The sequence below is a fragment of the Fundulus heteroclitus genome, chromosome 4, assembly GCF_011125445.2.
Source record: "Fundulus heteroclitus isolate FHET01 chromosome 4, MU-UCD_Fhet_4.1, whole genome shotgun sequence".
Taxonomy (NCBI): domain Eukaryota; kingdom Metazoa; phylum Chordata; class Actinopteri; order Cyprinodontiformes; family Fundulidae; genus Fundulus; species Fundulus heteroclitus.
In genome coordinates this window covers 27,677,962-27,705,024 of record NC_046364.1, presented here as the reverse complement: position 1 = coordinate 27,705,024, position 27,063 = coordinate 27,677,962, and the positions used below count along the sequence as shown (strand labels likewise).

The window sequence follows — 27,063 nt, the reverse complement described above, 5'->3', positions numbered from 1 at the left end:
GGTGTGGTGTAATGAGCAACTGATGACTTATCACCTCGTAGCTTCGCCATGCTTCATCTTGGACTACAAAATAAATAAATGGATTCACACAAAGTTGGTAAACCAGCAGTCGACCTTGTTTTGCAGTTCTGCAACAAACAGGCTACGGAGATGTAATTCCTCAAAAAACAGAACCGAAAACAGAGAAACCTCAACGGTTGGAAAAGTATGACAAACGCAGCTCCTGGACAGACTACATTGACAATTTCCACATTCCTTCAAGTACACCACAAAATGTATTTAAAACGTTAAAAAAGTGGATTTTGCATGATATATCCACTTTAACATTGCGTTGGGGTGTTGGCAGTTACTTGTCATTACTAAACCATCAAAACCGAACTAGGGTCAAACATTTCAGATTAGCTTTGGTAAAAAGGGGTACGTTATTATTTTTACTCAACACTTGTGCCAAGAAAATAAACCAATAAATAAAATAAAGTCACACCAAATGGAGTAAACCAGCACTGCAAAACCAAAGTACAGTGGACACTTACCCCAGAGAGGACAGTCCTGGTGGGCTGAGGACCGCCGTGACACGTCCCCTGAGATGACTGACACATGACTGGATTTCAATGATCAGCATATCACCTCCACGCCTGTCAAACACACACGCTCAGTATTCAGTTTTTCCAAGATTGCATTACAGAATTCACATTCCCTTCAAAGTTAGAGGAATGGACTGGCCGTCTGAGCTGCAGCAAACAGTGACAGGCAAGCTAGGAGGCGGGGGGCAAGCTGAAGATGTTTCTTTTCTACAACTTGAACAACCAAACTCTACATTTCACCCAAAAAAAAAAAAAAACACAAAAAATATATTGTGTATATCACACAATATATTTTCAGTTCCCAGGCTAGTGTTTGGCTGGGAACTGTTATGTCCTTGATTCTATGAACAGGAAGATAATCAGTGTTGTAATGGCCCAGTTTAAGTCTATACCTGCTGTCTGTGTCCATTATAGTTTAACAAGAGCAAACACAGTTGTTTGATAATTGAAAATTCTTCATATTATAAGTCAACTTATGACCATGACAGTATGACCTCAAATAAATGATGTCCTGCTGTGGAATTACACAAATATTGCAAACAAGACTCTTTAAAAATAACATCATCACATTGTTTTACTTTTATCCATGTAAGACTATTGCTTTTGTCTCTGGAACATTTAAAGCAAAAACAGAGGGTTAAATGGTAAATGGACTGAACTTATATAGCGCTTTTCCAGTCATGCTGACCACCCAAGGCGCTGGTTAGTAGTACTTACTAAACTATCATCCCCCCACTCAACGTTTCACCACCGTGCTGTGTGTATTGGATAATCTTGTAGCTAAAGTTTTACATTTGAAGGCAATGGAAATGTCATGTTTGCCATTTCAGCTCAATTAAAAACATAAAGTTGGCGTCATAAAGTGGGTTGGAGTGTTCTTACCTGGGGATCCACAGGGTTCCATTCACTGGCAGCAGACTGAAGGCCTGCAGCTCAGGTATTGAAGGCTTTACGGTTTCTGCAGGGTCCGGATTAGGATTTGTGGACGCCTGCTGGTCCTGCTGCATGCCTGAGTCCAGCAGGTTTTGAGGCAGTGGCAGGCAACTTCTACTTTTTAATGAGCTGTAGTCTGTGGTGCTCACAGAGTTTGATTCTAGTGGTTCCAGGGAGCAGGTAGAGGATAGGGAGCAATAGTCGGTCACAGAATCCTGGTGCTGGATTATTTGAGTGCCTGCCTCCTCACTAAAAATCAGTGTCACGTCTCCATTAGACCATTCAAGCTTTCCGTTTTGGTCTGTGGTGTTAACATCATCTCCTGCCACCTGGGCCATTCCTGCAGGACGCTGCACATTGAAGACATCCCGAAGGGGATTCATGTCCCCGCAGCTGGAATCAAGAGGAAAACAGCACAAAGTCAAACTCAACTATGTCTCAACAGAGAGATGAGCACGATATTACTGAGCAAAGTCTTAGGGATGGTTAAAATGTTACATCTATTCATATTTCTGCTGCTGGATTGTAAACTAGGTTTTAGGGTGAGCTCCAAAATACAAAAAGAAGAAACAGGAACAAGAAAACTCTAAAAACCGCACTAAAAGTGTTCATAAAGGACTCAGTAGTGAGTAATCCACCAATGTCCTCGTTGACCCTTTCCAGAATTTGCTTAGACACGCTTAATGCAAGTATTTCTATAAGGGTAGTGGGGACTTGCTCCATGCTGTGAAGGTGGCTCCGTGAAGGTCATCAATGGCCTGGGACAGATATGGGCTTTTAAAACTCCCTCTCCATCCTTCCCCAAAAATGCACAATGGGATTTAGATCAGAAGAACAAGCAGGATGGTCCAAAAGAGGGGTGTTATTCTGACGAGTAAGCCATTTGTTAGTCAGCAGCTTTGTTCTGTTGAGGGCTCCATCTATCACATCACTGATAACTTAGAGTGTAAGACACCAGGATGTCTGCCGCAGCATCTCCCACTGGCCCGCTGAGCTTTGAAGGAAAATGCTCCAGGATCAAGATGGAGTCTGGTCCATTTTGTTGTTCTTTATATCCTCAAGGCTCTAACTTGGGCCTGTGGATCCTCTGGTTCAGGTGACATTTGTTGACATCTGCCATTTGATTTTTTTCTCTGAACTGTATCCAACCTCAGCAGTGAGGGCCCCTTGCAGGAGGCCCTGGATATGCATTTCAACAATCTTAATTCATTTAACATTTAAAATATTGAGATCTTATCAGATGCTAAGGACCATCTGCACGCTCTTTAGCTTCTCAGAGCTGTTGTCAGCACATTCAACTTCAACACTATGTTCTGATTTGTCTGTGGATTTTGTGTGAATTTGGCTCACCAAAATGTCATTATGGTTACATGATAAAGAATCTTGATTCCAACACGGAAAGTGTTTCAGTCTTTGCCATCAGAGGCTCATTGCAGTGTGAATGCCTGACTGATAATTCAGTCAGTAATTCAGTACTATTGTAAACTTTTCTACACCAAGAAAATCCTAAAGAAATTCTAGACTTTGAACCCCCATGCTGTCTGCTCAGATACATTTAGCTTAAAAGGAACATTTGTTGACTGCTGGTTTATTGTATCTCAGATAATGCATGTCAACGGTACTTCCCTGGGGGTCCTGGTGATGAAAACCTACCAGTAGGTGGCGCACAGCTCGTAGGAGGCGGCGTAGTAGAGCAGCACGGTGTTGCTGTGGTCGTCCAGGGTCCACACTGCTTCCTCTCCCCAGAGACTGAAACTGGTTGTCATGCTTATTATGGAGGATGGCGGCTTGTAAGGTTCCAGCCTTCGAATTGCCTGAAGACTCGTTGTGTCAACAACCAGCAGGCCGGGACCATTGGAGAACCATAACTGATGAAGCATCAACAAGGATCAACACAGGAAAACACATCACTTTAAATCTGGTGTTGAAAATCCAAACTAAAATGATGAGCTCTGTTGTTTGGCCCATTATGAATGTGAAAATGCAGCTTCATGGTCACCTGTGAGCCACTGCTGACCAGAGCCATGCTCCTGACAGGGTAGGGTCTCTGCCTCGGATCAGAGTCCTTCAGACCAAACACGGTCTTGTTTAACGTGTGTGAGCACAGGTACATTTCTCCATCCAGAGGAACGTCGTCCACCAAGGTGTAGACGGCTACCAGACCGTCGGACATCCCTGCAAACACTTTGGCTAGGCTCTGGGTAGAGAAGCAAAATACATGTTTTTACCTTATAAGGTAAGGTATTCCTGTACAATCAACACATTTTCAAGGGAACTAGGTTCTTGGCGCGTCAGGCCAGACCGAGCCAGTTTACTGTTAGCAGATGCTTTGGTGAAGAAATGGCAAAAAGTTGACCTGTTTCCAGTTTTTAACCAGGACCACTTTGCTTCAAAAACAGGTTTTAATCAAAATGGTTTGAATAGACATAGCAGCAGGACCTTTCTTCAGGATCCAGAGACATTTGGTGAGCTTGTTTGTCTCGCACCAATGGTTTGGGATGAGGGAACCCGGGCCAAATTGTGACTTTACTCTGACCCTTCAAGCCAGAGCATTTCTGTTTGGTTGAGTATTCAGGCCCACACACACCATTCAAACTCAAGCGCTGATGATGAACTACCAGCTTGTTTTCAGGTTTACTTGATGATGGAAACTCAGCACTAATGGGTAGCCATCTCATTTCTAATGCATCCTGGGCTACTGTTTACCGTCGTTGGCAGCAGAAACAGAGAAAAGGCTCTCCTTTTAACCCATTAATGTCAACATGTTTTACTGCACTACCATCCTGGGGTAGGCCTCCACATAAAAATAACCACATACCTCCAGGAATGTGTTTCATTTGCAGATTTTTTATATGGGCTAATCAGAAGAAACTGTTTGTGTTCTTTTAGACCTATGAAAGGGTGATCAGACTTCCCCTCAAGCACACACTGGATGCTGTATGATTTTTTTTTCTTCACCTTTTAAACCTTTTTTTATAGTCAGAAACAGAATAATACTGAATACCTGCCGGACACTGAAAGAAGTCCTGAGGTGGCAGGTTGCACATTGGTTCATTGCTAAAAAAAAAAAAAAAAATCCAGACGGCCTTTAAATAAATCTGGTCTTAGAAGGCTAAACTTTCCATTTGGAGTAGTACAGTATTTAATTGCAGTAGGAATTTTGGCCTCTTGAAAAAAAGCGACTCAGCTGTGGCAGAGTAAACGGGACACATATACCATCTCTGACAGTTCCTCAGCACCGCTACGGAGCAGGGCTGAAGAGGAAGAACAGCGAGTAGTTGTTTAAGGTGGGATATTTTACCTGGAAACATACTGACAAAGTAGTTCAGAACCAATGAACACCCAACTAGAACTAATGCCACATTTATGTGCAGGACTACAGGTTTCCAAACACTTCTTCTCTGTAGCTGCTGGAAACCTGGACGGTCTAAAGCCTTCTAGTCTGCTCTGTTGGGCCCTTGACCCCAAAGCCTGGATTATGTAAAGTTGGTCAACGGTAGCAGCCCACTAGAGTCCAATAGCGGTCTCAGCAGATGGGCACGTGCTGGCGGGTAGCACCAGGAAAATGCTATACAAAGAAAACTACGGTCCGATTATGATCCAAAGAAAAACTACAGCAAAGCTCATTTTAAAGGAATATAATGAGGATCTTCTGTTTCTCCTGTGTGAATAATTTGTCTCTCTGGGATAACAAGGATTAATAAACAGGCTTTATTTTCTGGTGAGAAAAGCATTTTTTCATTTAGCTTGTCTTTTTCTGTTCGGTGCGTCTCTGAAAGGAACAGCATTGCAAAGATCACATGGACATCAGTCAACAAGTGTTTATCTCTGTTGTCGAGGGAACTGACCTGCTCTCCAGCGGGAACGTGGAACAAACAGGTGACGACGGCTGGACAGGACAAGCGTTTCTGGGGCTGACTGATGGGACACATGTCCTTCAGGCTGTAGATGAACACCTCTTGCTCCTTTCAAGGATTAAATGTATAGTCAGTCCCCATCCAACATTAAATATACTCCAAATCATGCAAATATTAGTGCTGTTATTGTTGGCACCTCAGTAGCCATCCATAGAGAGTTACGCATCTTCATCTGGCAGCTGATCCTGCTGCCTGGACAAGACATCCTCTTTACCTCCACCTGGCCCTTCTCCACATTCACCACACTGTAGTTCCTGCACAGGCCACAGGCAATCGTCAGGTCTGGCCGGTTTATACAATGATTGAAAGGAGAACTCAACACAAACAGACTACTGCCAGGTATTATGAGCAACACCACGTTCCCCCCGGTAATTTACTCATTTGATAGGACGCATGTTTGGACTGTTTTGCTGTACACACCCCTCTAGAGCTGCCATTTGTAGTCTTAGTAGAGGATATGGCAAACAGTGCAGCGCTTTTAGAGGCCGAGAGGAAGTTTTAGTCCAAGATTACAACTTGCTCAGTCCCATTGGGTTTCCATTTGGTTGGAAGCGTGCTCCGAGCTGCAGCTGATTCAGGAGCATGCAGAGAGGAACCCAGACAACTGCTGGCCACTCCAAGCAGCTCAGGATGGGCTTATTACGAGTTAGAGCTAATAGCCAACAACTGGGTTTTTAGTCCCCTAGTTATTCAGGTTGATGACGGTAACGGGACACAGGATGACGGTGAGAGGCCCATAAAGTCCCAGGAGGAGGCCCTGTGTGACATTTTAAACAACTCGTGTCAGCAGCCTTCTCTCTGGAGAAGGTGTCTGATGGTAAAGACTGCACCAACGGCTCACACGCTCATGGGGTAACAACAGACTGGTTTTGTTTCTGACAGGTCAAATGAAAAGTTTCTTTAGAAGCAGAATGAGACAGAATGGTAGAAGTTCATGAAAGAAGCAACCTGCAGAGCCGTGTGCAGAAACCTCTAACGGATATCAAAAGGATATATCATGAAACATGGAGATATCAGTAACTGCCAAGCTCAGACTGCCTCCTCCGGTCAGAGAGGAGGGGGTTATCCAGCTCCTCTCAAGGACTGCAGATTTACTCTTTTTCATAGTTTAGGAAAACACATGGTGAAAATGTCTTCTGTGGTGCAGATGAGATAAAATCAAGTCAAAATTAATGAAGTCCAACAATATAAAATTGTTAAAGACTAATATAAAGAAAGGAACATTATCAATACTTCTCACTTCTCTCTTCTGAGGAGTCAAACTTTGTTGCAACATTTTCACCAGTTTTTCTCTCATTTCTTTAAACAATCTGGCTAAACAAGCAAAACGTTAAAGGTGCAGGGAGTGGATAGATGAAACCCAAATAATAACTTTGAGACTTTTGATTGAAAATATAACAATAAAGTCTGATTCCTTCACATAAATCACAACAATCCAGGGTGACTGAAGTGGTACATGTTTTATATATTAATTTTAAATGCTAAATATATTAATTAAAAACTGGTACTGTGTCATATAAAAACTTTAATATTTTGGACCCGCCCTGAGCTTCAGGATCCTAACACCGCCTCCACTATGTAACGTTCTGTTGTGGTTTTGATTTAGCATTATTTCTGTTTCTTGTGTTAGAGTTATGCTTAGCCTGTTTTTGTTATCTGGCCTTTGTTATTAGTTTATTTCAGCCCTTGCCTGTTTAGCCTTATTTCTTACCTTAAGTTTTTGTCTATCAGTCTGTTGCTCCCTTTATTATTTCCACCTGTTTTGGTTAATTAGTCCCGCCCTGCTCTTCTGTTCCGTTCGTCTATTTAAGCCCACCTTCGTTTCTGCTCAGTTGCTGGATTATCTCGTCTCGTCCCTGTCCGTTACCTCATGGTAAGAGCTTTGCAGCCTCTGTTTATGTTATATGTTGTTTACCCCGAATTATCTGTCCTGTTTTTTGAGTCTGTCCCAGCCTTTTTTTACCCTGGAGGATCCGTCATCTTTTTCAATAAAAACCCTTTTTTAGCATAAGCTCCGTGTTTGGCTTAACTTTGGATTCACCACATCAAATCATTACAGTATAATCCAGCCACCATGAATCCAAAGCCAACACATCCTCTCCGTACCGGAGGAGCTATGCTTGTCCCGGCCTGCGCTCCATTCACCTCTAGCAACCACTCACCGGATTTCTTCTGTCAGTCCCCTTCACCGCCGTTCAAGCCAGATCCGGACTTTTTTCTGGAGGTTGACGCGGAGGTGATCCAGGAGCTCCGTCCGGACCTTTTTTTGGAGTCGGTCCCTTTTCCTTCTCCTGGCGATGAGGCGCATGAATCGCCGTTGGCGTCGGCGGTCCCCTTCCGTCAGGAGGAATCAGTATCTCCGCCAAGCCCATCATCCCGCCGCCGGAGGAAGAGACGACGGCTTGTTGACCACTCCGCCAGCCGTTCTAAGCAGCCGTCAGTTGAGCCTGGTCAGCCTCAAACGGTCGGTGCTGCTCAGCCCTTGCCGGTTGCCCCGTCATCTCCTTCCGCTGCTTCCTGTTCAGCAGACCGGGGTCCTCCACTTCCCTGTCCGACCCCGCCCACAGCTCCTCCTAGTGGTGATGCAGAAGCTGTTCACAAGGAGTTGGAGGACAAAATAAGGACGTTTGCACCCATAATTAAACGCCTCAGGGAGGCTCTTCTCAGTCATTATTCAGAGGAGCTGGAGGGAAAATTAAAGGAGGTTGAGGGACATTATAGATCAGCCCTTCAGGCCTTCTACAGCCGACCTAAACCTGTCCCCGAGGGTCTGGAAGACGCCTCGGCCCCTGAGTCTGTCCCCAAGGGTCTGGAAGACGCCTCGGCCCCTGAGTCTGTCCCCGAGGATCTGGAAGGCGCCTCGGCTCTCGTGAAGCCCAACGAGGGGGTCCAGGAGGATCTGCCTCTGCCCAAGTCCAGAGAGGTGGTCCAGGAGGACCTGCCTCTTCTGACCTGCGACGTGGGAACCCAGAGGGGCCCGCCACGGACGTGCGACGTAGGAACCCAGAGGGGCCCGCCACGGACGTGCGACGTAGGAACCCAGGGGGGTCCGTCGCAGACGTCCGACGTGGGAACCCAGAGGGGTCCGTCGCAGACGTCCGACGTAGGAACCCAGAGGGGTCCGTCGCAGACGTCCGACGTGGGAACCCAGGGGGGTCCGTCGCAGACGTCCGACGTGGGAACCCAGGGGGGTCCGTCGCAGACGTCCGACGTGGGAACCCAGGGGGGTCCGTCGCAGACGTCCGACGTGGGGACCCAGGGGGATCCTTCGTTCTTCGGGCACCCAGGGCCGCCGAAGAGGAAGCAGCAACTGTGGCCTCCTGAAGACTTAGAGCCTCATAGTATTGTGTTTAAGCCAAGACTCCTTATTACCCTCATGGACAGCCAACTCTGGGAGAGACTTTATTGGATGTCCCTTTCTGAGACCCTTCAGGAGCTGATCCTGAGACTCCTGGTGGCTAAGGGTCTGACTTTGGTGCCTGAAGCCTGCAGCCCGGGGTCTCCTGAAGCCTGCAGCCCGGGGCCTCCTGAAACCTGTAGCCCGGGGTCTCCTGAAACCTGTAGCCCGGGGTCTCCTGAAGCCTGCAGCCCGGGGTCTCCTGAAGCCTGCAGCCCGGGGTCTCCTGAAGCCTGCAGCCCGGGGTCTCCTGAAGCCTGCAGCCGGGGTCTCCTGAAGCCTGCAGCCCGGGGTCTCCTGAAGCCTGCAGCCCGGGGTCTTCTGTAGCCCTGTGGCCTCTGTAGCCTGTAGCCCTGTGGCCTCTGTAGCCTGTAGCCCTGTGGCCTCTGTAGCCTGTAGCCAGGCTCTCACCTTAGCAGCCTGTAGCCAGGCTCTCACCTTAGCAGCCTGTAGCCAGGCTCCCACGTTAGCAGCCTGTAGCCAGGCTCTCACCTTAGCAGCCTGTAGCCAGGCTCTCACCTTAGCAGCCTGTAGCCAGGCTCTCACCTTAGCAGCCTGTAGCCAGGCTCCCACCTTAACAGCCTGTAGCCAGGCTCCCACGTTAGCAGCCTGTAGCCAGGCTCCCACGTTAGCAGCCTGTAGCCAGGCTCCCACGTTAGCAGCCTGTAGCCAGGCTCCCACGTTAGCAGCCTGTAGCCAGGCTCCCACGTTAGCAGCCTGTAGCCAGGCTCCCACGTTAGCAGCCTGTAGCCAGGCTCCCACGTTAGCAGCCTGTAGCCAGGCTCCCACGTTAGCAGCCTGTAGCCAGGCTCCCACGTTAGCAGCCTGTAGCCAGGCTCCCACGTTAGCAGCCTGTAGCCAGGCTCCCACGTTAGCAGCCTGTAGCCAGGCTCCCACGTTAGCAGCCTGTAGCCAGGCTCCCACGTTAGCAGCCTGTAGCCAGGCTCCCACGTTAGCAGCCTGTAGCCAGGCTCCCACGTTAGCAGCCTGTTGCCAGGCTCCCACGTTAGCTGCCTGTAGCCAGGCTTCCCCTTCAGTCGCCTGTAGCCAGGCTTCCCCTTCAGTCGCCTGTAGCCAGGCTTCCCCTTCAGTCGCCTGTAGCCAGGCTTCCCCTTCAGTCGCCTGTAGCCAGGCTTCCCCTTTAGTCGCCTGTAGCCAGGCTTCCCCTTCAGTCGCCTGTAGCCAGGCTCTTTCCTCCATCGCCTGTAGTCAGGCTCCTTTGTTAGTCACCTGTAACCAGGCTCCTTTTTCAGTCGCCTATAGCCAGGCATCCCCCTCAGTCGCCTGTAGCCAGGCTTCCCCTTCGGTCGCCTGTAGTCAGGCTCCTTCGTCTGTCGCCTGTAGTCAGGCCCCTTCGTCTGTCGCCTGTAGTCAGGCTCCTTCGTCGGTCGCCTGTAGTCAGGCTCCCCCTTCGGTCGCCTGTAGTCAGGCTCCCCCTTCGGTCGCCTGTAGTCAGGCTCCCCCTTCGGTCGCCTGTAGTCAGGCTCCCCCTTCGGTCGCCTGTAGTCAGGCTCCCCCTTCGGTCGCCTGTAGTCAGGCTTCTCCTTCGGTCGCCTGTAACCAGGCTCCTTCGTCCGTCGCCTGTAGCCAGGCTCCTTTGTCAGTCGCCTGTAACCAGGCTTCTTTGTCAGTCGCCTGTAACCAGGCTCCTTCGTCAGTCGCCTGTAACCAGGCTCCTTCGTCAGTCGCCTGTAGCCAGGCTCCTTCGTCAGTCGCCTGTAGCCAGGCTCCTTCGTCAGTCGCCTGTAGCCAGGCTCCTTTTTCAGTCGCCTGTAGCCAGGCTCCCGCACTGGGAACCAGTGACCAGGCGCCGCCGCCTGTAGCCGTTAACCAGGCGCCGCTGCCTGTAGCCGTTAACCAGGCGCCGCCGCTTGTAGCCACTAACCAGGCGCCTCCTTTAGCCTGTAGTCCGGCGCCTTCCTCAGCCTGTAGTCCGGCGCCAGGTTCTATTTTCTTCCTCTCCAGACCCCGCCGACGGCCTCCGAGGTTTCTGGTCCGTCGACGGCCGTCTGTCACCTTGATCCGCCGACGGCCTCCTGGACTTCCGCCGGAGAGCCTGTCACGCCGGGGCCGTCCGCCGGAGAGCCTGTCACGCCGGGGCCGTCCGCCGGAGAGCCTGTCACGCCGGGGCCGTCCGCCGGAGAGCCTGTCACGCCGGGGCCGTCCGCCGGAGAGCCTGTCACGCCGGGGCCGTCCGCCGGAGAGCCTGTCACGCCGGGGCCGTCCGCCGGAGAGCCTGTCACGCCGGGGCCGTCCGCCGGAGAGCCTGTCACGCCGGGGCCGTCCGCCGGAGAGCCTGTCACGCCGGGGCCGTCCGCCGGAGAGCCTGTCACGCCGGGGCCGTCCGCCGGAGAGCCTGTCACGCCGGGGCCGTCCGCCGGAGAGCCTGTCACGCCGGGGCCGTCCGCCGGAGAGCCTGTCACGCCGGGGCCGTCCGCCGGAGAGCCTGTCACGCCGGGGCCGTCCGCCGGAGAGCCTGTCACGCCGGGGCCGTCCGCCGGAGAGCCTGTCACGCCGGGGCCGTCCGCCGGAGAGCCTGTCACGCCGGGGCCGTCCGCCGGGACGACCGCCGGAGAACCTGTCACGTCTGGGCCGTCCGCCGGGACGTCCACCGGAGAACCTGTCACGCCGGGGCCGTCCTCCGGGAGGTCCATCAGACTCTTGTTTTTTTCTGAATGACTGTCTGTTATGACCTGCCCTTTGAGGGTTGTTTTCTGTTGAGGGACTTGTATTTTCGATATTGTTTTTCTTTTTCAGATTCTGACCCTCCAGCCTGTAACCCCCTCCACCCGCCCGGTTGGACTTTCCTTTTGTTTTGTTTGTACTTTTCGAGACGGTTGAGGGCGTCTAGGATCCGCCCTTGAGGGAGGGGCTCTGTAACGTTCTGTTGTGGTTTTGATTTAGCATTATTTCTGTTTCTTGTGTTAGAGTTATGCTTAGCCTGTTTTTGTTATCTGGCCTTTGTTATTAGTTTATTTCAGCCCTTGCCTGTTTAGCCTTATTTCTTACCTTAAGTTTTTGTCTATCAGTCTGTTGCTCCCTTTATTATTTCCACCTGTTTTGGTTAATTAGTCCCGCCCTGCTCTTCTGTTCCGTTCGTCTATTTAAGCCCACCTTCGTTTCTGCTCAGTTGCTGGATTATCTCGTCTCGTCCCTGTCCGTTACCTCATGGTAAGAGCTTTGCAGCCTCTGTTTATGTTATATGTTGTTTACCCCGAATTATCTGTCCTGTTTTTTGAGTCTGTCCCAGCCTTTTTTTACCCTGGAGGATCCGTCATCTTTTTCAATAAAAACCCTTTTTTAGCATAAGCTCCGTGTTTGGCTTAACTTTGGATTCACCACATCAAATCATTACACACTATGCCAGTGGGCATATTTAGTTTCTGCTGATAAGGACCCGAATGCAAAAAGCAGGCAGGAAAGTGGATACGAGATATTCATATGTGTAAAAACAAAACAAAAAATCCAAATGGAGGCTGTACAGGAAGTGAGGCAGACATTAGAGACAGCCGATGTTCCAGGACAGCTTGAAGAGCACAGCCCTTGAGGCAACCACATCCCACAGTTGGCCCCTCTAGGAAGCAGCTGCTGGTGGAGAGCAGGGGGGAGGGAGAGTAAAAACAGAAAAACCCTGCAGGGGTCCACACGTATAATTAATACCACCTGTAGGTGGGCTTGAAAGCTGCTTTCATTGCCTAGGAACACACACACACACACACACACACACACACTGGGTATTGAGCTGACGACCTCTGGACAGGCCTTAATGGCATGAAGGACAGCAGAGAAGCCAAGGAAATCATCAAGGACACGCTGACATTTTGCAGGAGGAACAGAGATGGACCTCAGCAGCCTGCCACCTTAATTTCTCTACTGAATCCTTTGCAGTACGTTTTGACCAAAGGACATGTGCTTGTCTGAAGGAAGGCTGTGAGCTTCAACCTTACGTTCCGAGTGGTGTAGAGTTGTAGGATGGAAGGAAGCAGGCGCGCTAACAGAGCTCTGCCATGAATCAAGAGTGAGATCAAAAACATCCTTGAAGACCATCTTCTTCCAGTAAGCCCAAAACAGTTTCATGATGATCTCTGTATTTGAGTGATGGAGAACCGTTTATCAAAGAAAAAGAACTGAAAAAAAGTCAGTGGCTGAAATCTGAACCCTCAACCAGGTGTGGAGATCATGAGCCAAGAAAGTCCAGCAGGGGAGGCTCAATATTCACATGACTCTTTAACGATTTACACACATTAATATTGCAATGACTGTTGAAAGTCTATATACTATGTGGCTCTCATAGCAGCCAATAAACTGATGGGTCATCAAAGTTTGACTCATCACAGGTATGGGTCATCGCAGGACGCAGATATCCAATAAGAAAAGAGTCAGTACCAGAAAATCTTCACTCCTTACAGGAAATTCCTGGATTTAAAACTTATCTGATGTTTTTATTGTTCTTTGCTGTAAATCACCTAAAAATGATGAAGGCAAAAAACAAAAAAACAAAAAAAAAAAAACATTTATTTCCCTGCCAAAACTACCTACTAAAATTAAAATGTCATTCATTTCTTGACAACATTGTTGTCAGGTTAAAAGAAATGCTCTTTCCAACGTCTGTATTTCGGTTAACTTAGCATCACCATTTTTTGTTGCAAAGACATCTGATTAGCAGAGCAGGTAGGGGTGGCCAGCTGAGCAGAAACACACCTGTCGTCGTTGTCTCCGTGCCAGAACACAGCACTGTATCCCTGCAGCTGCGACAGGAAGAGCTGCGACTGGCTGTCGCAGGACAATAAATACCTCAGGCAGGGGAAACTGGGCTCCTCCATCTGTCTCACACACCGTGATGCCACTGGCCTCTAAAAACAAACACACACACACACACACACACACACACACACACAGCAAACATCACATGTGAGATATTTCTAGAACCCATAGCTAAATGTTTTCCAGACCTCAGGACCATATCTGACCACATTGAGTATAGAGACGCATAACAGACTTTTCCTAGTTTTAGTTTTTTTTCTTCTGACCTGCCCTCAGATTTGACTGATTTAGATTTCCTTTCTAAGGATTTACATGTATAGAAATTTTTTTATTGTGTAAATGGTATTTTTTCAAAGCTATAACTGGTAATCCTGTTCAGAGACAATTTTTGCTCTACTGGCTGAAATGTTCCTTCCATCCTGACAGTATTAAATACATTATGTATTCAGAAAAAGGAGGTTAAAAAAAAGAATTGATCTCTGTAGGAGCAACAGGCCTTTAAACTCTAAGCAATCCCTGCTCTTCGTAGAGGCAGGGATTGATCAGTTTGGTGACCAGTGATACAGTTGGTGTATGTGGTGTTGTCCCACATGTTAATCACTCTGACAGCAGTGAGCGTGCACATTCCTTGTTAGTCTCCGCTTGCTGGCTGCCCATGCGCACTTCTAGTGTTTGTGTATCCGGTTAGCTTAGCGGTTAGCTTCAATGTTCAATGTAGCTCCGCTGCTCACACCGTATACTTTAAACATGGCTCAGTGTCACAAAAAACAAACTGCATACAAGTTTATGAGAAGAGGAAGGCCTCAGTGGAAAGAAATAAGACCAGAGTGGATCTGGGAGATTATTTTCACACGATCCCCCTGAGGAGTGGAAGAGCAGGTAACACGGTCTTGCACATGCACAGTTACTGAAAGAGGGACTTGAAGAAACTTCTGGAAAAATCGCCGACTCTAGGTTTAACTTTTTAGCTTTTTTCATTAAAACTCATTCATGCTCCTATAGTTCACATGAAAAGGCCTAAATGTAACAAACATTTATCATTCAGTGAATGAAACTAAAAATATATACAGTGTACTTTTATGCATTTCAAAGGAATTATTCATTGTAGCTACATTTATTTTGTATCTCTTTAAAACCCAAGGTTTGGTCAGTGCAGTATTTAACCCACTAGTGTTTTATTCACTAGTCTAAAATGAAAGCACCTCCTAAATTCAGCAACTAACAGAGCTGCTAGTTCCTGTGAGAGGTTGCACATTAGAGAGAACTGTACTTCCTCATTTTTGTATGCATGAATCTACTTTTTTAGCTTACATGATTACACCATACTCCCCAATTGCCTTTAGTTTCACACTTGCATGTTGAAGGAGATAAATCGCTCAAGAGTGAAGAGGCATCATCTCAGCATGACAGATTGTTTAGTCAAACAAAAGCTCTGAATCAAAAGGTGCAGTAGGATACTAGTTCACAAAGTTCCTCAGGACGGACCGTCTTGATAATGTTCTGCCCCTCAGCTGCCTCTTACCTGACTACCAGGGCTCCCACTGTCACTGAGCTACAGTGTGATGGCAGAGGACGAATAGGTGGGTTAGGGTTGGAGTTTTGGGGAGCAGGGTAAAGGGGGCTGGGCTACTGAGTGTCCTCTTGAATTTACTGTTCTTGGCCCCACACATATTGCTGAAGAGGCAAGAGTCATTATCCAGAGCAAGAAAGTCTGGATTCAGTGTCTGCTCGGAAAACCTACCCTTCACTGCTAACCAAACCGTAACTTCAAGCACAAGGAAGCAAGGAATAAAAAGCAAAAATGATACCTCAAAGTAAAACTACTCAAAAACATGACATGTTCCTTAAATAATGATAAAATAAAATCCAACCTTTGTCATTACTAGCTATTTACTATTATATATTCTGTTGGTGGCATGGAGACCCAGGAGACATTCCCGGATCCATCACGACAACAAAGCAAAGCAAGACAAACCCCTTCAGGTTTCATTACTAATGGCTAAGCTAGCCAATGCCAGGTCTGTGATAAACTCACCTTCTCAGGCTTGGTGTCCCAGCACTCAGTCATTAGAGTGTGGAGGCTGTAGAACTGGACCTCTTCCAGACGCCCCAGCACCGGCCGAATGCCCCTGGAGAGCTTCTTGGCTATCTGAAGCTGGTGGTTTCCCAGTGCTGGCCTTTGTCCAGACAGCAGCTCGTACACCACCATACCATATGAGAACATGTCCACCTTGATGGAGAGATGACGGCAGAAAACATGGAGGAGCATTTAAGTAGACCGCATGTTCTACACGTCCAAACACGGTTCGATAGATTAGATCAAATGCAAGACCAGAACAGAAACTGACCTTAACAAGCAATTAGGTCAAAATATTTTTACTACTCAGCCAAACTATTCATACCCCCAGCAGATAGATTTACAAGCATTTTGATTGAACCAAAGAATTCATTTGTGATAGGAAGTGAGACAGAAGTTAAACAATGGAAAAGGAGGATTAACTTTGAAATAAATAATTTTGCTTTCTATTTACATTTAAAAACACACAGATGTGGAAAGCTCTTTACATTCTTCTTAACAATCCAAAGAGGAACTTTCTTACAACAATCAAACGCTTTTTGCACGTTCCCATTGGTATTTACAATGTATCTTTGGTGATGAGCTCCAGGTATGTGACTAACAATCACCCTGATCTGTAGCTCCCTCTGCAGGTTTCTATGAGCTTCAAGTCAGGTCTCTGGCTGGGCTACTCCAGCGCATTAATCAGAGGTCAGTAAAATATAGAGATTATTGTAAATCTAATACTGAGTCATTTGGGGCCTAACTGTAAATATTGTGTTGCTCTGGTTTTTGTGATTTGCAGACATAATGTAGGACACAACTGTGAAGTGGAAGGACATTCTTTTTGCAAACAAAAATCTGGAAAGTGCATTGTGCCTTTGTAGTCAGCACCCTTATTACTCATTTTGGAAAGCTTCCTTTGTGCTGAAAATACAACTATAGACCTTTAGGTCCAGCTTTGGGAATTTAGAGTTTGAAAGTTTTGCCCATCCTTTCTGTGCTAAATGGGTCAAACACTGCAGAAGAAAAAGACCAGCAAACAGGCGTCCCTTGCCTAACTACACAGTTAACCATGAATAAAAATACAACAGTGTTTGCTGAGTTTAGTAAAGAGGAGGAGCTTTGTACCTTCTCATCATACACAATGCCTGGTCGGACCTCGGGAGCCTGGTATCCCGGCGTTCCCTCAACTCCCAATGCCCCTTCATGGAAGGATTGCCGGGAGATCCCATAATCAGACAGTTTAATGTTGATGGGATCGTGCAACTAGAACAGGAAAGTTTAATGAGTCTGCTGATTGTAGGCATGGGATCACTGCTTTTGTGTAATGAACCCAAATGTAATATTTATCCACATACGGACCTCCAAAGACCACACCAGGATGTTGTCTGATTTCAGGTCACAGAAGATGATGTTCTTTCGGTGCAGGTACGCCAGTCCTGCTGCGACCTGATAGGCTACCTTAAAGGTTAGCATGTAACCAAGAGGCATGTAGTCTGAGCCTAGACAAGAAATAGAATTCCACATACTTTTTAATTAAAACTGAAAAAAAAGGTTAAAGCAATTTTACCATGGAAATCAGCGGAGACAGTACTCCATACTTTTGCCTTTGTGCTTCTGCTCCAGCACGGTGTTGAGGCTACCCAGAGGAGCTAGCTGCAGGGCGAAGCATAGCGGGTGAATGCTGATGCCCACCAGAGAGACGATGCAGGGATGCTGCAAAGAATGCAACATACTGGCCTCCTGACGAAAGTCTGAGAAGCTGCGACATGCATTGACAAACTGCAGGTGCTTCACCATGGTATCTGAGGAGGGAGAAAAACAATAAGAGTTTCTAATGTCAGGCAATCATCAAACTCTCCTGTTTAAGCAAGCAGCAGCTGGTAAGTTTTATCCAACCTTTTGATTATAAAAATCGTTCCCAGATCAGTAAATACTGGGGAAGGGGGGGGGGGGGGGGAAAGGACATAGCACCTGAGAGCTTCAATTTATATTTTATAAAAATGGACAATGCAGTGAAAGAATCTTTATCCCCTTACAGAGGTTTTTTTTTTTTTTTTTTGCTTTTTTGGTGCAATTAGATGAATCAGAATAAAACTAAATGTAATTGTTAAACAAAAATAACCCTGCGGAGAAACAAAATGCAGTTTTAAAATGATTAAATTAATTAAAGGGTAAAAAAAACTATCTAAACCCACCTAGATCTGTGGGCCTTATTGACAATTGGTGATGAGTTTATTTCAATCACTGCAGAACAATGTTGACCCACCTTTACTTGTAGAATTGGTTTAAATAAGCCCCATTGGAGGGTTTTCAAACATGAACTGCCTGTTTACTGTCAAGTTGGGTATCTCAATTAGATGTTAGACTGGACTTTGACAAGGCTCCACTCCTCCAAATTCCCTCCATTCAGATAAGGTCTAGCTAGAGTGTTTTCAGAACATTATCAGACAGAAACAGAGAGGGGGGTGAGACTGTCTGATCTGCTCCAAAGTTTACCTCACGGAGTTAAAATGTAGGGCTTCATGAAGAAGCTTTTGCCTTAGCCATGGCAAGAACGATGATAATAACTTTAAAGCACAGAACCACAAACCTTTGATGACAGCGGAATTACTTTTACCGATTGGATGTTGGATATTTATACTGCACTGATTCAGGCGAGGGTTCTTTGGGTTAAAAGCAGAGAGAAGAGCTGGTGGCTGAGCTGAGTAGGGCAGGGCCAAGCGGAGCTCATGGAAAAGGGTAACTAGGTGCTCTGGGTTATTTTGAGACTCACTGGACGAGTTGTAGATGCGGACTGGACTAGATTTGGTGGGTTGTCCACTCCTTGGAAGGTTCGCCACTGTCTCAGGGTTTCTCCATCTGTGGATAATTGCTCCCATAGTTGTTGCTTTCCAGACATAGATGGTGGTGACTATTTTGCTTTTTAAGGCTCCATTAGCCGTTACTTCATGTTGTGATGGGTACTCATATATCCATCTATTTTCCTTCACGCTTTATACCTGTTGGGGTCACGAGGGGTGCTGGTGCCTATCTCCAGCTGTCAATGGGCGAGAGGCGGGTTACACCCTGGACAGGTCGAGATGGGTATTATTTAAGTATTTACTTGATTCAACAGTTCAGGGATACAACGGGTATTAGCCATGGTTGTGGCTAGTGAAGCTGAACGCAGCTTTCCAAGAACTGTGGTTAATCACAGCAATTAAAGAAGGGAGATGATTACTTTTCCCATAAGACTAATTGATTGGTAGACATTTTTCCCCTTAATAAATGGTCTATGATATTACATTTTGTTGGATAATCTAATACATTAAGGTTTGACAAAAATAGTGGGGTGTAAGAGACAAGTACCTTTCAAGTGCACTGTCTATTGAAATGTCACTAGAAGGCTGGATTCTGTATTGATTGTTATTTTAAGCCATTTCGACTGCTTCATGTGAAGAAGTTCAACGTTTAACAGAATATAGACAGAGAAAGAACTCACAGCTGAACATTTCCTGGGTTTTAGATGAAGTCAGTAATATGTGCATGGTGTAATGAAAGACAGTTCTGTGAGGTGTAATGGTTGTACCATTATAATACATAAATATTATTCCAAACTGAAAGTAACTTTCATAAGCCAAAATACAAAAGAAGAAAGATATTCCACCTGTATCACTGGTCACCGTCAGCTGTCGACATCTCTTGAAATGAAAGTGTTTCACAGCAACAGGTTGGTCTTTATATCTCGCTCTGTAGATGATGGTTCCACTGCCACCCTGACCAAGAATGTCCTTTTCCTCTTCAGAGAGCTCCAGCTGAGCCTTCTCCAGAAACAACCTGACAATACACCCAAACACACTCACTTAAAATATAGCTAATTATTACGTCCCACACCTAAAGACACCAGGGGGTGAGGATAGGAAACTCACATCTCCCCCTCTCATTCTCAACACTGGCACACCGTAGGGCTGTGTCCTCAGCCCTGCTCTCTTCACTCTCTTCACACACAAGTGCTTTGCTATTGAGCCTACAAACATGTTTGTTAAGTCTGTGGAAGACACCACTGTGGTGGGTCTTGTATCAAACAACGATGAGACCCACTACAGAAAGGATGTCCACAATCTGACACAGCAGTGCTCCAGGAACAACCTCACCCTGCAAGACCAAGGAGGTCACGGTGGACTACAGGAGGTCCAAGAAGACTGAACATGCTGGTGGAGTGTGTGGACAGCATAAAATTCCTGGGCATTCATCTCCTCTGACCTCTCCTGGACTGTTAACACCTCTCACCTGGTAAAGAAGGCCCAACAACGGCTCTTCTTCTTCAGGAAACTGAAACAGACTGGACTTTCAACTCAGCTCCAAATGAACTTCTATAGAGCCACAATTGAAAGCATCCATGTGGTATGGGAGCTGCCTGGCAGAGGAGAGGAAGGATTTAGCACGGGGGGTCAGGATAGCGCAGGGGATTGTGGAATGCCGTCTACAAGATCTGGACATTGTTTAGCTAAAAGAGTCCAGAAAAGGGCCAGGCTATCACCCCCTGCTGAGAATAAAGTAAATCACCAGCCCAGTTTGTAGTCTGTTTACATGTTTACAAACCTGCCACTGGTTCCACTGGTTCTTGATCGGATTAAGGTTTACACTGTCTCTCACATGCTAATGTCTTTTTGCACACTTTTAGTTTCTCAGGGAATGTTTGTTTTGACATCCATGGACATTGCACAGACCTTTAACTTGAACATTTACATTTTTGCTAATGACTTCATTAATAATCGTTGTCTGATACATTGATGCAGTTGTCATTGTTCTGTAAAGAGACTGTCATCTGTCTTTATTTAATGGAACATTTAACTCTTATCAGATGCTAAGGACTATTTGCACACTTTTAGTTCCTCAGAGGTGGTGTTGATGCAGTAAACTTGAACATCATGTCTTGATTTGTGTCTGCGTGTCATTTGTGAATTCTGAACTGGTGTCCCACCAAAATTTCATTATGGTTACATAAAGACTCCTGATTCTTGGTCCTACATTGTGGATATTTCTACTGAAATGTCTCCTGAGAGTGTGTTGTGTTCTAGCAGAACATGATGTGCAAGTGACCACCTGATCTACAAATGGAACCAGGAACCCAGATCATCATGTTATATGCATCTCACATGTTGATACAGTGAGACCATTGGCCTGTGAATGCTTTCAGAAAATGCTGCACATAACTGTGCAACTCATCATGTGGGACTAATATCCACAGAGCTTTGTGTCATGTGCTTCATGCAGATGACCTAAAGGGTAGGTTTAGGTTAGACTTTAGGTGCAACTAAAGCAAATTTTAACAAGGGTTTTGATACCGTTAGGGATGATGTTCTGGTTATGGATCAGGCCACAATCAGCATGATGCCTTTTAAAGTAAGCAAAGGTCAGTTTGGCCAACAGAAGAAAACATTACATGATATGCATGTTCCTCCTGGTATTCAACCCCCCCACCCCTCCAAAACAGACTTTTACTGCTTACCGAGTATGAAATAAAAAGTTAATTAAAGATGAACCCTATCTACATCAGTAAATTCCCTCATCAGTTGGTGCCAAACCTGTGAACATCTTCCCAGAGATAAAATGCATTGAGTGGTTTAGATATGTTTTACCGTGCAGGGAAGTCGGTCATAAAGAGTTCTGGCACCAGCTCTTGTAAGGGGACTGGCTGGTCGGGATGCTGAGGACAGATGATGCACTCCTTTTCCACAGCAGCCAGCACACAGTCCTCCATGTTGAAGTAATGGACCTCTGCTTCTCTTCTTCTGCCCTCCTCTTGCAGTGGCTGATCCCACGGGCCACAGAGAGAACAGGGCACATACTGCTCAATGAGGAGACTCCCATCACTCTGAGTGGCTGTCAAAGCTAGAATAGGGGACAGGAAGACAAAAGAAATGATGAGACCATGTTTCATGGAGCACAAGCATAACACCTCACCTGCAGGAAAATAATAGGCCTACTCCAGTTTTAAATAGATGCAAGAGATCACTCAGTTGAACAATTTTGTGCAGACATACGAACATCACCACCACTTTCAGCTAGTAGAACAGCTAAAAGTGGGCTGACACTTTCATACTCCCACTTAAATCCTGAAAAAGAGGGCTTAGTGTTTCTTTTTTGGGGGTATTTTTGGGTAACACAAAAAGCATTTTGAATGAATTTTAAACCAAACCAGGGCTGTGTAGTATGTAATAGATTGCTGTCATGCAGTGCTTAACACCTAGTGTAGCTGAATCCTGTTAGTCCGTGACAACCCCGTACGTCTACAGTACTGACTGGAATTCTGACACGGCGGGTTTACCATCACAATTGGATCAAAAGCAGCAAAGACAAGCAACCTGGAAGTGTGCGACTCTGGCAGGAGGTTTAATATGTGCTCCTGGCTCTCAAACTGTAGCAGAGCATGTACAGTATCATTAGGACACAACACGCATCATTTCATTTCTGTGTGACCTTTAAGTGAGAGCAGGACACTGTTGAAGAGTGAAAATAAAACAATCCTCATGTTCAAGCAAAAATGTGTGCTCTTGAGAAAGGATCATTGTTTTATAGACTGTGGGATGAAGCGGCAGGTGCACTGACCAGGAAACCACTGTTCAATCAGGGAGTTGACATGGTCAGTGATGAAGGCCATGGCAGAGAAATCTCTCATGTCGGACTGACAGATGATCTTTATGCCTCCGCTCTTCGTCTTCTTCCAGTTAACATCCGATGACTCCACACTGCAAACATGAAGATGTTACATCCTTTAAATCTTTAACAGTGCCTGTAACAGCGGCTGTTAATTTACATTGGACTTTTTTTTTCTAATATGATAAATGTACAAATATAATGCTATTTTATATTCAGTACTTTGAACAGAAATGTTAACACATCCACTTTTAATTTCTTTTATCTCTAAAACAGGAACAAGATTTAATTAAAGGTAAACAAAAATAATTAATCTGTCTATCTCTATCCCCTCTATACCCTCTTTGTTGAAACAACTTCAGCAGGACGATTCTCGCCCCAGGCACCAGTCCGCAGCATCTCAGTGAGACTAAGATCTGAGCTTCCATGCTGAAACAAGGTCTCATTCAGATTGGACTGCATAACAAGCATCCCCATACCATGACTGTTCCACCTCCATTCTTTGCTGCTGGTTCTGTACTGAAATGTTGTATTTGACTGATGCCAAGCATGTCATCTGTTCTGCTGTGACAATAATTTATTTTAAGACTCATCTATCCAAAGAAAATCTTTACACAACCTTTGTCTACTCGGTCTCTGGCAAACTTCAGCCAGGCCTTTGTGTTTTTCTTAGAGATCTGTCCTCCTTGCACAGCTTCAATGAAACTTAAACGTGTGCTGCATCCTTCTGGTTGTACAGACATGTAATTTATTGTCAGCAGCAGCAAGAGCCTGAGGTCAGTCCAATGGAGACATTTTTTGCATCACTCGTCCGATTTAAGTCCACGGGAATGGCTTATTTCACGTTCTTTTGAGAACTCTTTAAATCCCTTACCAGACTCATAAGCTGCTGTGCTCTTCTCTTTGAAGGCCCCAGACAGCTCTCTCAATCTAACCTCAACCTCAACCGTCAGGAGCACCAAACTAAATATCAGAGGTTTAAACAGGGTAACACTCCTCAAGATGCTGAGCAACCTTGTTCTCATCACGTGCAAGTGAGGTGACACCTGTGTGCCATTTTAGCCATTTTGAGAAGGAATAAATGAGGGAGTGTCCTAATATTCAGGTCATTAGGATTGCATTTTTAAAAAGCCATTTTACACAACATTTAAAATGCTTTTTGTTTTAATTAAACCAAAAAAAGGTTTAAATATAAAACAACTGGACTTCAACAATCATGCCCACCTGCACTTCAAGGACAGAGGACACTCCTCTGAGGACCAAAATGTTCACATTTTGGACAAAGAAGACAGATGGTTTGAGGGAGGGGTGAAGGAAGCCATTTACATAAAGCGAGAAAAAACAACTTTAAACAGAGGACGACTCAGGTTTCATCTTTCAAAAACTTACAACACAGCTATAGGATTGATTCCTGCTAGGTTTCACCCTCCATGCATGTGACCACTACATTCCTCTTGTGAGCCAGGCAAACGATGAGCCTAACGACTCTCCATTGTTGGGCCAATCAGTTCCAGGTGTATTTATATTTAAATCTAAGCTCTAACAAGGCCTGCCAGCATATCTATAGCCCCATTTACACTACCCTTTTTTAACCGATCCATGCCGAGGTTCGGACCGAGTTTGGATCAGTTAACCGTGCCAAGCTTGGTTCTTTCGACCATTTACACATCACGCTAGCACGGCTCCTCGCCTCCTAGTGACGATCTACGGTACTATTGCTCTCTAGGATTGAAGGAGGGACTCAAGCAAATAAAAATGGCAGCGCCCGTAACATTCAGGAAGTTATGTTTTGTTTTAATGGTGATATTTCGTTGTTTGCGGACGGAGAGTCAGGCGTAGAAGGAAACCTTTGGTGACGTGGATAAGACAAATGAACGTCTAATCAGGGCTTACAGACGCAGGAAACGACAGACGCTGAGGTTCATCACTGCTAAGCAGAATCATCTCTGGAAATCGTGTGGCACGGTAGGAAAGCTAGTATTTTTATGAATGTCTGACGAGATGACGCGGTCTGCTCATGCGCTCTTTGTTATCAGAGAACCGGGCCACTGAAAAGCCGGGCCGAGCCCACCTATCAAACTGGTCTTGATTTAGCGTGGTTCGGTTGTGTCTGGCACGCTTCAGTTCAGTTTGCGTTCCATTTACACTCGATAGTCATCTCAGTTACCGAGCTCTGCCGTTCTCGGCACGATTAAAAAAAGAGTCTTGTAAATGGGGCTTATGAAGCTTGGAACTTCACACTACTCCAGACATTTTGAACTGAGAAAGCGTCCTGGATGGGAGGCGAAACGTCTTCAGCTTCAGAATAGAAGTCCAGTTGTTTTATTTTTTAACCTTATTTTGGATTGATCATGACCTGGATGACTGAGAATCTTCACCAACATACAGTTTTAATTAAGTTTTACAATCTAAATTTCACTCTGTTGTCAAATTGATGTTAAATATCCAAATGTCCAAATATGTTAGAAAGACACATGCTTTGATGGTGTCCTAGGTTTCTCTCTCAGGCTATAGGACTCAGTAATTTATAACTTGGCTGTGGATCAACCTAAAAACAGCTGTTCATTGAGATTAAAAAAAATCTTTAAAAACTGATCAGTTGTGCTACAGAGTCCTTCTAGCAAATGTTCACATCTCTTTATGCTGTCTGAGGAATAATGTTTCCCAACTCTACTTCCTCTAAACCAAATTGCTTCCATAATCGCTCCATAAATGGATACCATGCATGAGCCCCCCATTCTGACCTGAGGTAACCTCCATCAAAAGTGACCAGAAGCCCCTCCTTCCAGTAGATAGTCTGGCTGCGCCGGACTCTGAAGGTGCTGCATCGGTTCCTCTGCTGGCTACCAGCAAAGCTGTAGATCAGGGAACTCCTGCGATTCTGGCTCCTTTTTTTGAGCGGATCTAAAGACTGCAAGATCACAATAATTAGGTTGAAATGAAGACGCCATTATAGAGATGTGGGTGATAATTGAGGACCCAATGGGACATGCACCTGAAGGTCCATCTCTGTGAGGCTTATGAGCATCCTGGCGATGAAACGCTCCCAAAATCCTGCAGGAACAAAGCTCATCTTAAAAAGACGCTGCAGGGTGTTGTTGGTGTGCTGGTGGAAGCTGTGGATATCCATGGCTGGCTTTGGAGGAAGGAGGTGTGGCAGCAAGTAGCTACAGAAAGGATTAAAAAGGAAAATAAAGATTTAATCACTTAAACTCAACTGTATGGAAATAGATTTGAGAGTGAGACATTGAATTAATGTGGATTAAATTAAAATGAAAGGTAAAGTGAAGTGCTGCTCTATAAAGAAACTGATAAAAACTCAACTTTTATTCAGTAATATTTCACAAAGTTCTACATTTCCAATATTCACAAGTAATTTCTTCAAATCCTTTTAAGATAGCATGAATTTGATTATTGTTGTTCCTTCAAAGCTTACATACTGCATTGAAGGAATCTGACTGGGAGCAAAGTGAATATTTCTGAAAGTCAAAAGTCATTTCCAAATAAGGAGCGCTAAATTGGATGGGAGAAAAAAACTGTGGGAGCAGTAAGAGGCGTGTGCAGGTGATCTACAAAGATTGCATCCGCGATGGATAAGATGTGCAAAACCAATTCGGTCCGCACCATTTAACTGAGTAAATTGCGTGTGCTACTGGCTACTGGAGCTGCTGTAAAAGAAAGACGAAGTTCTAATCGTTCATATTCTGAATGCCAGCCAGAAACAGCCGTCACATAATCTCACTTTTTGTGACACCTGGGACACATAGAACTATTTTTTAGTAAATGGAGAACATCTGGACGTGATTTTGTTTCTTTTATTGAAGGCAATATAATTATTATTATTGAAAATAACGGGAAAATGTGTTGTTTCGTCAGCAGTTCTGCGAAAACTGTTCAACTACATAATAACAAAACAGAAAGCAAAACCTTTATTTTATTTCTACTTTTCTTAGATTAAAAGAAACAAAATTACAGCAGACAAATCAGATTTACTCATTCTACTGGTTGGTGTATCAGCGACGGTGGCCATGTCAAACTGTTTTAAAATAATAATAACATAGAAAGATCTGTCCAGGGTGGACCCCGCCTCTCAGCCATTGACCGATGTGGATAGGCACCAAACAACCTCAAGTGAACTTGAGGTTGTTCAGTCTTTTACCTGTGGTTGGCAACAGGCAGCGCTATCTCAAACTTTGCCAAAAACTGGAAATACTGCTCCTTTGTTTCCTCTGTGAAGCCTGTCCCGTCCAACAGCTCCTGCACAGCAGAGATCACGTCTACAGAAGGTTAGGATATGCACTAAAACACAACAACAGACACTGAAAGCCTGCATTCTGCAGCTCACACTCAGGGCTTCAGCTTGGATCACTCCATTCCTGGTTACAGGGCGACAAGAGTTCAGATGTACGATCCTCTCTAAGCAGTCTGACAGCCACACCGGACAGAGGAAGTACAGAGTACACAGGCCATGGCTGGTGTCGGGGAAGTGCAGCAGGGTTCCAGTTTCAATCAAGAAGCCGATGGCTGGATGAAGAACAAAGAACAGAGAAGCCAAGTGTCATCAATTCAGTGCCGTTTCTTTCAAAGCAGGATAAATATGCTGGAACACGAACAGTAGTCTCATGCTTCAAATAGATACATCTATATGCAGAAACCTTAACCTCACCATCTGATGCAACCCCAGATAAGAAGTCAAGGACAACTAACTATACTGAGTCTGTGTCAAATGATGCAGTGGTGTTTTGATTAAAAAAAAAAGAAGCTCAG

General features: G+C 45.6%; 1 protein-coding gene across 2 annotated transcripts in view; it reads right to left on the bottom strand.

Annotated features, from left to right (window-relative positions):
• lrrk1 (leucine-rich repeat kinase 1) overlaps window positions 1-27,063 on the bottom strand; it is a 72,733-nt gene that overhangs the window by 8,379 nt on the left and 37,291 nt on the right. For both annotated transcript variants that reach the window (XM_012861629.3, XM_021315964.2), the window contains exons 20-37: window positions 26,642-26,820; window positions 26,456-26,553; window positions 25,292-25,463; window positions 25,041-25,207; window positions 22,249-22,388; window positions 21,279-21,531; window positions 19,304-19,473; window positions 17,256-17,459; window positions 17,017-17,156; window positions 16,783-16,920; window positions 15,631-15,825; window positions 13,533-13,684; window positions 5,571-5,688; window positions 5,366-5,482; window positions 3,517-3,714; window positions 3,171-3,385; window positions 1,467-1,910; window positions 534-635 (exon numbers count right to left, since the gene is read on the bottom strand). In XM_012861629.3, coding sequence (XP_012717083.2) covers window positions 534-635; window positions 1,467-1,910; window positions 3,171-3,385; window positions 3,517-3,714; window positions 5,366-5,482; window positions 5,571-5,688; window positions 13,533-13,684; window positions 15,631-15,825; window positions 16,783-16,920; window positions 17,017-17,156; window positions 17,256-17,459; window positions 19,304-19,473; window positions 21,279-21,531; window positions 22,249-22,388; window positions 25,041-25,207; window positions 25,292-25,463; window positions 26,456-26,553; window positions 26,642-26,820 — 3,202 coding nt within the window. The remainder of the gene's footprint in view (window positions 1-533; window positions 636-1,466; window positions 1,911-3,170; window positions 3,386-3,516; window positions 3,715-5,365; window positions 5,483-5,570; window positions 5,689-13,532; window positions 13,685-15,630; window positions 15,826-16,782; window positions 16,921-17,016; window positions 17,157-17,255; window positions 17,460-19,303; window positions 19,474-21,278; window positions 21,532-22,248; window positions 22,389-25,040; window positions 25,208-25,291; window positions 25,464-26,455; window positions 26,554-26,641; window positions 26,821-27,063) is intronic.